The following is a 15,940-nucleotide window of genomic DNA, read 5'->3' on the forward strand; positions in this document are numbered from 1 at the left end:
ACCTTTCCCTGATAGCGGCTACCTTCCGAGATGTTCGCTCAACACTTCCCCTAAGACGTACAAACACGAGATAAAACGCCTTCTGCTGAGTTTGAGGAATTACTTCTTTACAAATGTTTATCTTGGATACTTCATTGTAGGTGTTTCTGTGGAAGAGATATAATTTGGCTTAGGTGGAATTTTGTATGATTTCCTTCTTTCTTTCTTTCTTTCTTTCTTTCTTTCTTTCTTTCTTTCTTTCTTTCTTTGTTAACCCAATTTACCATTACTCAGGAACATACATGTGCAAATAAGTTACACATAGAAAAATAGGAACATTGGAAGGAATGCAAAATCGGACATACACGACAGAATAGTGTGGGGAGGACTTTTTTTAGCATATGGCTTTTAGTGCCAGGAGTGTCCATGGATATGTTTGGCACACCTGGTGCAGGTCTTTCTGTTTGACGCTCATAGGCAACCTGCGTGTCTGGGTGTGAGAAGATGTAATGAGTAGAGCCCGGAAGTTCAGGCATTTATTTTTGCTAAAATAGGTAGGCAATTAAGCACCTAACATGTAGGAAATACGCAGTAAATCATTAAAATAGGCATTTATAATGACAAAAATGGGCACTAAAATAATAAAGATGCTTTAATGTAAGCTATTTAACACACATCTACATTACATTTTAGTACTGAATCTTACATCCTCGTGTGGGTGGGGATAATAGAATAATGTCAACAGTACCCCCTGTCTGTCGTAAAGAGGAGGCCATTAAAAGGGGGACCAGGGCCTCTCAACTTGGCAATGTGGGTTGGTGACCAGTGTTTCCCTAGGTGAGTCTGGCATTGCTTCCACTGACTTTGTCAGGTTCCTTGCTCTTACGTTCCGTGTCTGACCTCCCTTGGTCAACTCTTGTTCTTTTCTGACCTCGACGGTATTAGATTTGCAAGGCCTAGGGAGTCTTTCATTTCCACGCTTTTCATGGTCCCTCCCTTTCTTTTGCTGACACCTTCACTTTTCGAAGTATTGGAGTTCTTCCATTTTCCTTCTGATTAATGTTAGTAGAGGACGATTACCAAGTTGTTCTTCCTCTTAAAAAATAATCACCACCAGCACTTAATTTTATGTAACAAGGACGGTACCTGGCAACCCTCTCGACCATTTGGCTTGTGGAGTTTTCAGTACAGATTTGTGTAGTGTAATATGAAAATATTGTTTGTGTAAATGTTGTTTGTTATCTATTAAGTTAAAATCATTTTTTTCTTTATTATTAATACAGTACATTGATATTATATATTTTTTCTTTCCGTTGATTATTTTTAATGCGTAAATGATAGCAGAAAATATCCACAACAATTTAAAAAAGACAAAAGGCATTAAACTTAAAAGTAGGCTACAGAAGCTAAAGTAGGCAAAAAAGGCAAAATAATAATTGCTCATACCATTCCCAAATATACAGAAACATGTTCGTCTCTGTGTGACACTTAGATATATCCACCCAGAAAAAAAAAAAGGCATTTTGCCTAACTTCCGGACTCTAGTAATGAGATAGGGAGAGGATAAAACCTGTGTTTACACATAACCTTATTCCTGTTGAATGACACCAGGGGGTTTACTCAAGCTAAACATCCTCATCCGACAAACGAATCACCATCTATAATGTCATATGCCTTCACTCCATATGAACACTGCAGAGAGGTTTGGAATTGAATGCATGTTTTTAGCATGCATTCTTGTGATTAGAAATTGTATATCACCACTTCTCCTACCCTACTGGCCAATAGTGAAATATTTTCCCACCAATGAGAATTGAACCACAGTGTCGAGACTTGATGCCTTAACGATCATGGAGAATAGAAAGAAAACACAAGGAGACGAGGACAATAATGCATATGAGAGTGGCATCTTTTGTACAGTAGTCTCCATGTAATAGAATTTTGAAAGTGCTACCAGACTGTGTAAATATTAAACTTACAGATGTGACAAGTACTGTACTGAACAACTGTAATGATGTTGTAATCTGATTTGTATCCTGTTAAATGTACTTTTTAAATGTACTCTTGTTCTATGATATGTTTTCTTTGTAGGACTCTGGACCTGTGTGGTTCATCTGTTAATCTTCCCCCCGTGAAGGCTGTACTGATGCAGTGCCCACGGCTAACGTCACTCAATTTATCATCGTGCAGAGCTTTGCCTCGTGGGATGAAGAGACTGTACCAGGGACCCGCTCTAGAGGAACTTCGTCGCTCCTTTGAGGAGACTCCTTCCACAGCAGCAGATGAGAGTGTCTCAGAAGAGACAGACGAAAAAACAGAACAGCAAGCTACAGCTGTGGCTGCTGATGAGGACCAAGTGTACACAAATTGATAAGAGAACATTGTGAATCCCTTCCTCCTCTTACTAATCGATAGCCTAGTCTTTCATTCTTTGAATATTATTAAGGAAGTTAGTTTCTGAATTTGTCCATTGAGTGGATACGTGTGTTATTTTGGCATACTGAGAGGTTGGCTGCAAATATTTGGCATGTCTTTTTTTTTTCTCGAGTGTACAGTTCTTGTTTTGAGGCAGATGGAGCAAACCGTGACAGTAGAGAACACATCTATATTGTGATGTGAAAGTGTGTTTTAGTGTTTTAAAGCAAAATATTGCCGCCAAATATAGGTTTCTGACTATTTTTTGTGCTTTCTGTGCGCAACAGTTTTAATAGAATAAAAGTGATGTCACCATGTGTGTCGATTATTAGCAAGTTTTGTACTAATTTTAGAAAGAAATGGCCGTGATTTTTCTCTTTAAGGGTTCCCAGTGATTCTACAAAATAATAGTATATTTTTAAATGCTCTTGATTTTCTCTTTTGTAAAGATTCCCAGTGATACAGCAAAATAATGTATCTTTAATTTGTTCATGTGGGGTGCCACTAACCAACAACTTATACTACTTTTATTTGTAAATATAATTTTATATAGAATTTCTTATAATGTGTGAAAAGCAAAAGATAAAACAAGAGGGATGGATAAGCCATACAATCAAGTATACAATTTTTATCAGAGTTGGAAGTATGTTTAAATACTTTCACTCTTCTATAAGATATCCAGAAACACACAACCCATTAATCAGACATGTCTATCAACTTCAATCAATCACTACTGATCTACATTTAGGGCAGTTGCCCAGGTGGCAGATTCCCTATCTGTTGTTTTTCTAGCCTTTTCTTAAATGATCGCAAAGAAATTGGAAAATTATTGAACATTTCCCTTGGTAAGTTATTACAGTCCCTAACTCCCCTTCCTATAAACGAATATTTGCCCCAATTTGTCCTAGTGAATTCCAACTTTATCTTCATATTGTGATCTTTCCTACTTTTAAAGACACCACTCAAACTTATTCGTCTACTGCGGTCCTCCCACGCCATCTCTCCACTGACAGCTCGGAACATACCACTTAATCGAGCAGCTCGTCTCCTTTCTTCCAAGTCTTCCCAACCCAAACTTTGCAACAGTTTTGTAACGCTACTCTTTTGTCGGAAATCACCCAGAACAAATCGAGCTGCTTTTCTTTGGATTTTTTCCAGTTCTTGAATCAAGTAACTGTGATGAGGGTACCATACACTGGAACCATACTCTAGTTGGGGTCTTACCAGAGACTTATATGCCTCTTCTGTACATCCTTACTACAACCCCTAAATACCCTCATAACCATGTGCAGAGATCTGTACCCTTTATTAACAATCATATTTATGTGATTACCCCAATGAAGGTCTTTTCTTATATTAACACCTAGGTACTTACAATGATCCCCAAAAGGAACTTTCACCCCATAAACACAGTAATTAAAACTGAGAGGACTTCTTATTTGTGAAACTCACAACCTGAAAATCATTACCAAGCGAGTGGCTGCATGATTTGGGTCACATGCATTTAGAAGATAATGGGTGTGAACCCCATTGTCGGCAGCCCTGAAGATGGTTTGGTGTGGTTTCCCATTTTTACACCTCATTTAAGTCCATGGTCACTTCCTTCCTGCTCCTAGCCTTTCCCTATCTCTGTTGGTGCAACATAAAGCAAATTGTAAAAATATCTCTAAATTGTGAAAAGATCGCTGCTTTTATTTTTAATTTTCAAGTACCTAAACAGAGAATTTGTTAGAAAAAGGGGTTGAAAATAATTAGGAATGGTACTTATTTATAGCAGTGTGACTTGTATTAACAAGCACATCGGAAGAATTAAATGAAATTACCTGAAATATACTTTCAGAGATTATCTGATAAGACCTTTTTTTAATGTCATGGAGACCTGTATGGGAACATTTTGTCGAGATAGTGTTGAATAGTACTAACATGTTCAGACACAGCTGCCTGAATAATGTTAAGTTCCCTTATTTGTGACTGATGTAAGAATCTTCATTTCCTGGATTATGGAAGTTCAAGTAAGATTTGTGGCAATGAAATTTACAGTGGAAGTCAATTATATGTCTTCTTAGAAGCGTAATAAAATAGCCCTTTGATTATTAGCTCATAAACAGAGAGGGATATGATTAAATTTGACAAGATTTCCTCAGGTTTGTAAATTATTTCTTGGTACCTCCACAGCGTATGACTTGTAAGAAACTTGGCAGCAAGATACTGTTTTAGCTAGAATTGTTATTAGATGTACAGTATTATGATATGAATAAGGAACATTTAAATTATGACAGAAAAAATTTGTATTAAAAATCTTTTAAAGATGGTCTCCATTGATTAATATTTTAATTTGATTTGAGTTAAGGCTCAAGTTGGAGGTTCAATCCTGACTCGGTCCATTAGTATTTGAAGGTGCTCAAATAGGGCAACTTTGTGTCAGTAAATTTACAAACATGTAAAGGAACTCCTGCAGAACAAAATTTTGGCACCTCAACATCTTCAATAGCCATAATAACAGGATAGGATGGGTTATATGTTAGAAGTCGCCAGTAGCAGACCAAAACGACAACCAAAACAGCGATCTGAACAGCATCAGTCTCCACCGTGACATGGCCCAGGACAGAACTAAATGAAGACAACGAATCCCCTACCAGGAGGGACAAATACTGAAGGAAAAGAAAGAAGATTAATGTTGTTGTTGTTGTTGTTATTGTTATTATTATTGTTGTTGTTGTTGTTGTTGTTATTATTATTATTATTATTATTATTATTATTATTATTATTATTATTATTATTATTATTATTATTATTATTATAGTCCGACTCGTTGGCTGAATGGTCAGTGTACTGGCTTTCGGTTCAGAGGGTCCTGGGTTCAATTCCCGGCCGGGTCGGGGATTTTAACCTTCATTGGTTAATTCCAATGGCTCGGGGGCTGGGTGTTTGTGCTGTCCCCAACATCCCTGCAACTTACACACCACACATAACACTATCCTCCACCACAATAACATGCAGTTACTTACACATGACGGATGCCGCCCACCCTCATCGGAGGGTCTGCCTTATAAAGGCTGCACTCGGCTAGAAATAACCACACAAAATTATTATTATTATTATTATTATTATTATTATTATTATTATTATTATTATTATTATTATTATTATTATTATTATTATTATTATTTCAACTTGCTCACGCCATATCAGTTGATCTGCCTTTCAACATCTGTATGCTCTTTTTGATGTGTTTTAATTTAATATAATTTACTGTGTTATTCATGGGGTTAAGTTAAAAGTGCAAAAAATGCAATGTACTCTGATGAATTTTTAATTTTTATTGGTCCCTCATTGCTTGTCACAAGGCATTCAAGAGACCTGGTGAGAATCTGGATGCCACAATATTTTATTAGAAGGTAATTTGAATAAATTGAAAGTTGATGACAAGTTTGAATTGAAAAATTGTATTCAAATATCTGAATATGATTTTAATGTAAGTGCTTCACAAAATACTATCTATAGTATCCAAGAAAGCCATTGTACTTCAGCTCTGTCTTCGAATCACTCTGCACCTTATGATTTGATGAGGTGCTTGAACAAGTTTTTGTGTTCTTAGAGTATCTTTGCAACAAATCTCAAATAATTATATTTAAAGGAGTCACATCATCTTTACAGTAAAAATATATGCATTTACATTTCTGCTAATGACAAATGAACTCATTAGGATGTTGAGAAGAAATAGATCTGGAAGATTTGGAATTGGTAAGGAAGAACCCTCTTATGAAAACAGCGGTGTATTGAGATGTATAGTTAGTCCCTGTCCTGTCGTGTTTATGTTTGTCGTGTTGTCTCATTTCTGTTACCCCTCTGGCAACACTAGCCTTTAGGTGTAGTCTTCCTTTTGTGTGTAGGGTTTTTTTCCTCCCTCTCCTTGCTTTCTTCATGATAATGATTTACATTTTATTAATAGTCTGAATTTCTAATACAGTACCCGGTTTCTGGAATAGCGAGATACCTGTCTGGTAGCGATTGATTTTGTAGTCGTCAACTCGATAAATCTGCGCAGGGTTGTACAACGTAATAGCAGATAACTTATTGAACTGTTAACTAGCGGCTTGTTGATCAAGGTTCATAACTACTCACTAGATGCCACTCCTTGTACTGCTTTGTTCTGATTCATAAGTTTTGTCGATACAGCAGTCGGAAACTACCCAGACTGTCAGGCACATGCAATTCATCGTATTTTGAGTGCCTGTGCAGCAAGTATTTGAGATTCCAAATAATAGTTTGGTGTTCTTGCTGGTTTCGATTTTAGTCTCATACGGTTTGAGGGCTTTGAAGATTGCGGATTTCTGCACCAAACCTTACAAACATACCGTATTTCTTTTCTGTTATTGCCTAAATATAAACATTGTTTGACAGCAGTACAGTGGTAAATACTGTGTATTTAACATACATAACCCCTTAATTCCTTATAATATTGTTAATTGAAAACTATCCCCTGATAAAAGTATACGTCACTGTCAGCAGCCCTGAAGATATGTCTTCTTTCACACCAAGCAAATGCTGGGGCTGTATCTTAATCAAGGCCATGGTTGATTCCTTCCTACTCCTAGCTCTTTCCTGTCCCATCGTTGCCGTAAGACCTATCTGTGAGGATGTAGGTAGGCCTGCAGTACTAAAATACCAAACCCCATGGCACTATAGCCCTTGAAGGGCCTTGGCCTACCAAGCGACTGCTGCTCAGCCCGAAGGCCTGCAGATTACGAGGTGTCGTGTGGTCAGCACAACGAATCCTCTCGGCCGTTATTCTTGGCTTTCTAGACCAGGGCCGCTATCTCACCGTCAGGTAGTTCCTCAATTCTAATCACGTAGGCTGAGTGGACCTCAAACCAGCCCTCAGGTGCAGGTAAAAATCCCTGGCCTGGCCGGGAATCGAACCCGAGGCCTCCGGGTAAGAGGCAGGCACCTGCAATACTACAATTACTCTTTAAATATCTGTTATGTTCAATTATGAACATGAATACAGTCACCAATAAAAATCTGATAAGACTCAGTAGCATAAAAGCATGTCATAAGTAATATTTGAACAGGAGGGGACATTGGATGACTACTATTTGTTGCAGGACACAAATTGTCACCTATAACTGCAGTCACATGCATGACAGTATATTTGTGTTGTCAGAATCTATCTTTTATTTCACCCTCATTATACATCACAAAAATATTAGGCCGACGATGGTGATAATTGTAGTATTTCCAGAATGTAAACCATGTCTAGAACCTCTTTTTCGAAAGATGAGAATGCGCAAAATCAGTATATTAGCTGCTGACATATAGTACATTACTACGCATGCACCTGCTAAGTTAACAAAGTTAACAAAAGATATCTCTTGTTCAGGGCCCTCTAAGTTAGTGGACGGTTTATCAAACTGATAGATGTATCCTATGTTCATTCAACACTAAAACAGAAATTAACCATCCGATACCACCACAGGTTCGATATATCACATTTCAGAAACCAGGCATAAATCATTTTAGTGTACTTTTAACTCGTGTAAATTAAGACAGGAAGCTGTTGTACTTGTAAATGGTGCAAGTAACTTCATAATCAATATACGTACTTGTAGATAATTATCCATGAACTCATAATTTAAAGTAATGCTTTAGTATATTAAATTTAATTTTTCCTTGTTCACCAGATCATTTATTTTCAGCAGCTATATGGAAATCAACTCTCCAAATTTAGCACACTCCTCTCTTCTTTCTTCCCACATTGTTTTTGGGTTCCTTTGTCTGATTATATATGGTAGTCCTAACTGGAGGCAAGGATCTCTGAACTTCATGCTTTCTTTTTGACGGGTGTTTTGTAACTGTATAAATACTTGACTACATTGTGAAAACAAGTGCTAAATATACAAAATGGAATTGAAATTTTGTCAAATTGTATTGCAAAATGAAATATATAATGCAGCACTTACCGATACGCATGAATAAGCATTTGACTTGCCGAGCAAGTCGGCCGTGTGGTTATGGTCGCATAGCTCTGAGCTTATATTTGGGAGATAGTGGGTTCGAATCCCACCCTCGGCAGCCCTGAAGAGGTTTTCTGTGATTTCCCTTTTTCACACCAGGCAAATAATGGAGTCTGTACCTTCATTAAGGCTACGGCCATTTCCTTCCCACTCCGAGCCCTTTCCTATCCCATCATTGCCATAAAACCTCTCTGTGGCAGTGCGATGTAAAGCAAAGTGTTGATTTGACTTAGTTTTCCTTTATGGCTAGAAGTACCACCTACATGTATAAAGTATTGCTGTTTGTACGGCCATCCCGTCAACTTGTAGGCATGGGACAAATGTTACAATGCTAAAAAGGGAAAGATGTTCCACCTATTCAATACAATAACACTGTTGCACAAATCAATGTAGCAATATATTTAATTTATTATGGGACCAGTTTCGACATATGTCCATGTCATCGTCAGCCTACACAAAAATGGCAAGAAGACAACTTCTATTTTTAATTCAAGAAAAGTGTCATAAGTGTTACAATTGTGTTGACTTCTTGTCATTTTTGTGTAGGCTGATGATGACATGGACATATGTCGAAACCGGTCTCATAATAAATTAAATATGTTGCTACATTGATTATTGCAACAGTGTTGTTGTATTGAATAGGTGGAACATCTTTCTCTTTTTAGCATTGTAACTATTAGTTCAATACGGATCAGTGATGAAGTTTTTAACTTTAAATGGGACAAATGTACCAAATTGTGGGGCTAATGATGTAGGTAATTATTTCCCAAGAACTTTGACATTTTCATATCAGTGATAGTGATATCTCACTAATAATTTAAAAGAAGGGCGAAGTATTATATTAATAATAATATAACAAATGACTTCATAATACACAGACCGTACAATACAATACCTGGTATGTGTTTAACACCATTCGGGACGTTTTATATCACAATTGCTCAGCTGGCCGCCCGTTGAGGCTAGCCCAGTATGGCTGGGCAAGCTTGGTATCACTGCGGGCTGGTTATGCCTTATGTGTACGTCACAGTGAAGCAAGAAAGCGAACACATTCGGTATGGCAAAGGAGGAGTGCCGTTTGATTGTGACTAGAGAGCTTTCTTTGCAGAATTTTCAACGAAATGTTGCTTAGAATACAGCATAAAGAAAGACACTATAATCACAAGAAAAACCTATTTTTTTCTCAAATATTCGTGAGTGATTTATACCACGTTCAATATTAACAGACACGGTTTTACTTGCCTACATTTACACATTCAAAGATAACTGACACGTTACAATGCACAGTCACTCGAAAAGAGAATGAGCACATGGTATGTTATGTTCCTGGCACTTAATATTTTAATTTTTATTATTATTAAATTCACATTCCATGTAGATGAAAACCTTGTGGATACCCACAACTGACAATTATAGGTTCAGTTGTTTCTGAAAAAATGTATCTGCAAGGAACTTTTACGACACCATGCGCTCTTCTTTTTCTTTTTCCTTTGAGCGCCTGTGTAAAGACACAGGGTTGAAGCATGCAAGCTATGATTTACAATTTATTGGATGGGATTGACAAAATTTCTACTAAGAAAGTAAAATCCCTATTATCTATTCAGTAAAACATAATACGTAATTCAAAAAGTTTTATGCTTGAGGTGTTTTGTGACTTTCCCTGTTAGTTGAGTTTCAGAAAATAGTATTTAAAATATATCTTCAACCATTTTTATTCAAACATCTCCTACAACAGTATCATGCAAATGAGCATGTTTCGCTTTGCAGTGGCGTTCTACATAATACCTTTTCAATGTCACAGACTGCCTTCATAATAGGCATTTTACATGGTCCACTGCTAGCAAAAAAAAAAATCTGTTCTTCCCACTGGCTCTCTGCTGAAAAATTTGGCAAGGCCCTTTCTTTGTCAGTAGTTTCTGCCACCATTTCGAATTTGGGTATCGTCGCAGTCATAGAGTCTGACTGGCAGGTCTTCGCCTGGCACTGACTATCACGGCATGTGACATAACCGCAGCGTCACTGTGGCTGAATAACACGCCCATCATCTGCTTGCCCACCCGCTTAGAACGCTGTGTTCCCACGGGACTAAATGCTCAGCATGAGCACCTCTGTTTTATATGATGTCATAAACCTCATGGCACCGACAGCGCCAAAGGACCATGGCCTACCAAGCGACCGCTGCTCAGCCTGAAGACATGCAGATTACGAGGTGTCATGTGGTCAGCATGACAAATCCTCTTGGCTGTTATTCTTGGCTTTCTAGACTGGGATATATCACATCCATTCTAATAAGAACAAAATCGAAGCTTTGTAGTAACAGCTCACTGGGTGCATTTTTTCGTTGAAAGGAAAACGGTAATAAAATGAAAGTAATGAATTCCCTGTTTAACTGTTCATGAGGTTTGCACCTGGCAGCTTCATATACCATCCAACTTCTTACTTGCATGCTCATATTTTGATAATACAGTACATGTACAATAATAATTTCCATCTCCAGTGGGATTAAGTTATTGTCCAGAACTTTTTTCTGTTGCCTTCCATTTGGTTTCCAAGGGAAGTTTCTTCTGTTTGTAGAAAATCCGCTTTCCAGTCGCCAGTTAAGATAAATTTCAGATGTGACCTCTCATTCCATGCAAAGAAAAGAGTATAGATAAAAGTTGACAGATGAATGACTCTCTGCTTGTCACCATTCAGAAGGCATAACAAATGCTAATGCTACACACTGCCTGCTTGATCGTTGATATTTTGAATGCCAAGAATGGATTAGTAAACTTGTTACTTTTCATGAAGGGACTATCTCCTTCCTTGCCCCACTTAACCCCACCCACAGGACAGTTCTGGCTGTTTGAATATGTTGAGTTAATCATTACACAAAATACCAATTCCAAAAATGTTTATGTTAAATGTAATCAGTGCAGACCAGGCTTGAACTACAGTTAGGTTCAAATTTCATTAAACATGTTATTTGGAAAGATTTTCCTTTCCAAATATCCACACATTGAATAACTTTTACTAAATCACTTAACTAGAAGAAACCTTCCAGAGAAGTGTATAAAAATTGGTGTATAAAGAAACTAAGCCTGATTACATACAGCAGAAAAAAAAATTTGTTCTCTACTTTGCATGCATGGATGTTTTACTGATTCATTGTTGTGACAGAGAAATCAAGTCTTTGTTCAGGATCAGCTTGGGTCTCTTATACATAATGCAAAGACACTGTGTCCTGAGATGGAAAGAAAATTTAGGCCAGATTTTCAGTTAAACCAGAAGGTTCCATGTTGGGTTTGACAGCTAGTTGTAAGTTAAGCTCTCTGTGAGTGTGTATGTCCTTGGATATCTGTAGGAATAAATATTTGAAAAGTTATTCAAGAATTAGTCTATTTCCAAACATTTGTGGAAGTGAGGGAAGGATTAAATTCTCTCAAATTTACCATCATTAGAAACTAACAGCAGAATTCTTTGATATGGTAGAAAATGCTAAGCTTGAAGTATTTCAACCATTTAAATTAGTGATGATTACAATTTTAATTAAATGTAACCAGTATTTTCACTTGTTTTCAGCCCTCTTGGAACGTTATCCTTTGCTTTGCTTTGTGCACCGAGTTTCAAAACACAAAATGCCAGACTGTTAACTACTTCTCTCTTTTATTAAGTACTGAACGCCACATTTTAGAGCTTAGTATTTCAACTCCAAACTAATTGCTGGAATTCATTGGAGTATCAGTATGTTGATTTTTGTAATGAGATGATGATCTGACAAGATGAAGTGAAATTGCTCTAGTAATACATGTGGTGGCATTACTGATCCTTGGTTATCAGTGGCAAGGTGTATATGGTCCTGTGTAGTTTTTAAAATAGACCCATCAGCTATTGGGACTTGATAATATCTTTGTAAAACACTCCTCAGTGATGTTTTAAATGCAATTCCTTTTTTCTTCTGCACTGCTTATTTAGACAGCCTAGGAACTAGTTAAATTCTTTCAGGTGCAATAGCTTTTTACCAGAATTTGGTCGATATGGCTGATTCTTTATGTACAGTTATGTCATAGAAACTTTCAATTTGATGACAGCTTTTTAATTTTGTACATGATGCACAAATTCTGTTCTAAAGATATGCCATATACGTAATATTCATGATTAGCAAACTTTGTTTTTAGATTAGAATTAATACTGTGTTATAATATACTTCGCACCTTACTGCAAGTATGTATGGTTGTGTGTTATTCTTGGATCTCTATATATATGTATAGCATTAGACATATTTATTGTTTGTTGCTCATGATTTAGATATTTCCATTTTCTTTGTTACTTTAATTTTTACCCTGATCATTTTAATGTAATATTTATTTATTTGCTATGTTTTACTGTTTGTAAATTTGTTTCCACCTGATATCACTTCCTGTAAATTAATTCAAAGTCAGTTAACTGTACAAAATATTATCTCATTGCTGTCATCCCAGAAATTATTTATACATAGATGTGAATACTTTAAGGAATGCAATAAAAATAAAACATACCAATGGTTTAATATTTACCTCTCATTGCTCTTCATGAGGTTGTGATTCTTTTTTAACCTTTTTTTTTTTTTTCTGTTATTACCAAATCTTTCTCAAGTGTCTAAAATAAATTAATACAATTTTCTTATGGAAAATGAAGCGTCTGGCAATAAAAATAAGATTTGAATAAACTAGCAGCCATTTGTGATAAATCCAAATTGTTTTAATAGAAGTGAAACTAACTGTTCATGGCTATCCTCTTTATTCAAGTTGTCTTTCTTTTTATTAAGTTCATGAAATTTATTATTATTATTATTATTATTATTATTATTATTATTATTATTATTATTATTATTATTATTATTATTATTATTGTTGTTACTGTTATTGTTGTTGTTGTTGTTGTTGTTAACATGCTATGTGTAATTGAAGGAGTTCAGGAAGAAACTAATATAATCAAGTGTCCAAATATGGTCATACTAAGAAATATTATACTTCATTTCTATCATACTATCAATGTTTGACCACATATTTGCAATCAAGCCTTCACATCTCTTCCGCGTAATATACTCTTAGGATTGCTGGCTAAGGTCATAATAATCAACCATTTCTACTAGTAGTATGTTCCTCATTCCTTTCTACCCATGCTGCATCATATCACTGGGTATTGTGGGAGAGAATAAGGAAAAGTCAGGTTGTAAAAAAGACTAGCTATGGTCATAATAATCAACCATTTCTGCTAGTAGTGTGTTCCTCATTCCTTTCTACCCATGCTGCATTGTACTACTGGGTATTGTGGGAGAGAATAGGGAAAGTCAGGTTGTTATGGTCATAATAATCAACCATCTCTGATAGTAGTGTGTTCTTCATTCCTTTCTACCCATGCTGCATCGTACTACTGGGTATTGTGGAACAGGATAGAGAAAAGTCAAGTTGTAAAAAAGACTAACCGGGCGAGTTGGCCGTGCACGTAGAGGCGTGCGGCTGTGAGCTTGCATCCAGGAGATAGTAGGTTCGAATCCCACTATCGGCAGCCCTGAAAATGGTTTTTCGTGGTTTCCCATTTTCACACCAGGCAAATGTTGGGGCTGTACCTTAATTAAGGCCACGGCCGCTTCCTTCCAACTTCTAGGCCTTTCCTATCCCATCGTCGCCATAAGACCTATCTGTGTCGGTGCGACGTAAAGCCCCTAGCAAAAAAAAAAAAAAAGACTATTTGGAATCATATGTATGTCTACTCCCTAGATCCGTTTCCTTATATGGGATCGGAGGTGAGGTGATAAGGAATTATGTGGCATGTATATACAGGTGGATGCCTTCTTGATGCCAACCTCAGTTGAGGAGCTATGAAAATGGAATGGATGATCGTGAATGAAATTGGAGGAGGTGGTGGAAGGAATTGCCCGTGGCCTTTGAATGCAAACTGTCCCGGCCTTTGCCTGGAAGTGAAAATGGGAAACCACAGAAAACCATTCTCAGGACAGCTGATGTTGGGGTTCGAACCCATTTGTCTCCCAAATGCAGAGCTTGGCTTGATAGCCATAGCACGCATTAACATGCGTGGTCATTCCGCTCGACTGGAATGAAGTCTATAACTATTATGTTATATGACAGTGATGGTAGTATTGTCTGCATATTACATGGCATAATATTGCCAAATAATCGGGGAAAGAAATATTGAATGCATTTATATCACAGAGAATACATACAAAAACAGTAGCAAATTGAATAATAATACATTAAGAAGCTACCTAAGCATATAAAATGAAAGGAGAATAATGGAAAGAAGAAAAAAGCTGACCCTTATTGGTCACTTAGTCATCATCCTTCTGTTCCCAAGATAGCAGGATTGATCCAAGCTGAAGTCAGGAACATTTGAGGGTCTTTAAATGTGACACCTCTGTGTCATTGGCTTCTAAGTGTTGAAGAACTCCTGTTGGACCAAATTTCAATACCTCAGTGTTTCAAAAAAAATGTAGAAGAATTCAAGGGATATTAAATAAATGACATTATTAACATCACAGACAAATAATAAAGTGCAAAACTGAATAAGTGTAACTATACTCAATGATAGAATTGATAGCCCCTAAAATTATAAAATATTGCTCGGTGACCACCAAATAAGAGTTTGCTGTAAACTCAAGCGAGGCCCACTGGAGACAGCCACTGTTCTCCTCAGCAAGAAGTAATTAGGAAACCATTTAAAGAAAAGAAAAGCAGTCAGAGATTTTTGTTTTCTTACCTTAATGTCATAGCAGCTGCTGAAAATGATTTCCATTTTGGTGTATGCAGGAAATTCTCTGAGGCGCATCATAATTTGTCTTCTGTTATTTCACTTATTATTCTCCTAACTTTGTTTTCCAGGGCCTTAGATACATGCAAATTGTTCTGATAGACTTTCTGTTTCAGATTTCCCCACGGAGGTTTGGAGAATGAGCTGGCCATAATCCTGAACTAATTATCTGGTCGCCAAACACATTTCTTTTGAAAGTAGGCGTAGTCTCTCTCTTCCTCAGTCAACAATATTAAAGAACAGATGAGTGTTCATGTATCATTCGGAGGTCAGTGTTTCATAAAACCTTTTGGGTCCAATTATTCTTCTCCACTAATAAGCTAACCAAACACCCACTTTCGTTTTATGAAGAGGTATCTTATGTGTCACGTGCGGATTTTAAGTGTCGAGTTTTCTGAGAGCTAATGCACGCACTGAGATGAAACCAAGCTTCTGTCGGACATGATCAAAAGCGAAGAATCTAAATCTATCTCGTGCTTAGATTGTGGCACCCACAGGCGGAAGTTAACACGAGCGACAGGATCGGCAACATTTAACTTCTAAAACCTAACCAAACACCATGACACTACAGCCCTTGAAGGGCCTTGGCCTACCAAGCGACTACTGCTCAGCCCAAAGGCCTGCATGTTACGAGGTGTTGTGTGGTCAGCCCGACGAATCCTCTCGGCCGTTATTCTTGGCTTTCTAGACCGGGGCTGCTATCTCACCGACAGATAGCTCCTCACTTCTAATCACGTAGG

General features: G+C 37.1%; 1 protein-coding gene across 4 annotated transcripts in view; it reads left to right on the plus strand.

Moving 5' to 3' along the window:
* Fbl6 (F-box and leucine-rich repeat protein 6) overlaps positions 1-2,818 on the plus strand; it is a 113,285-nt gene extending 110,467 nt beyond the window's left edge. For all 4 annotated transcript variants that reach the window (XM_067150663.2, XM_067150671.2, XM_067150657.2 and 1 more), the window contains exon 9: positions 2,071-2,818. In XM_067150663.2, the coding sequence (XP_067006764.1) occupies positions 2,071-2,350 (280 nt within the window). In that variant the 3' untranslated portion in view covers positions 2,351-2,818. The remainder of the gene's footprint in view (positions 1-2,070) is intronic.
* The last annotated feature ends 13,122 nt before the right edge of the window (positions 2,819-15,940 follow it).

Source organism: Anabrus simplex, chromosome 1 (genome assembly GCF_040414725.1).
Source record: "Anabrus simplex isolate iqAnaSimp1 chromosome 1, ASM4041472v1, whole genome shotgun sequence".
NCBI classification, from domain to species: Eukaryota; Metazoa; Arthropoda; class Insecta; order Orthoptera; family Tettigoniidae; genus Anabrus; species Anabrus simplex.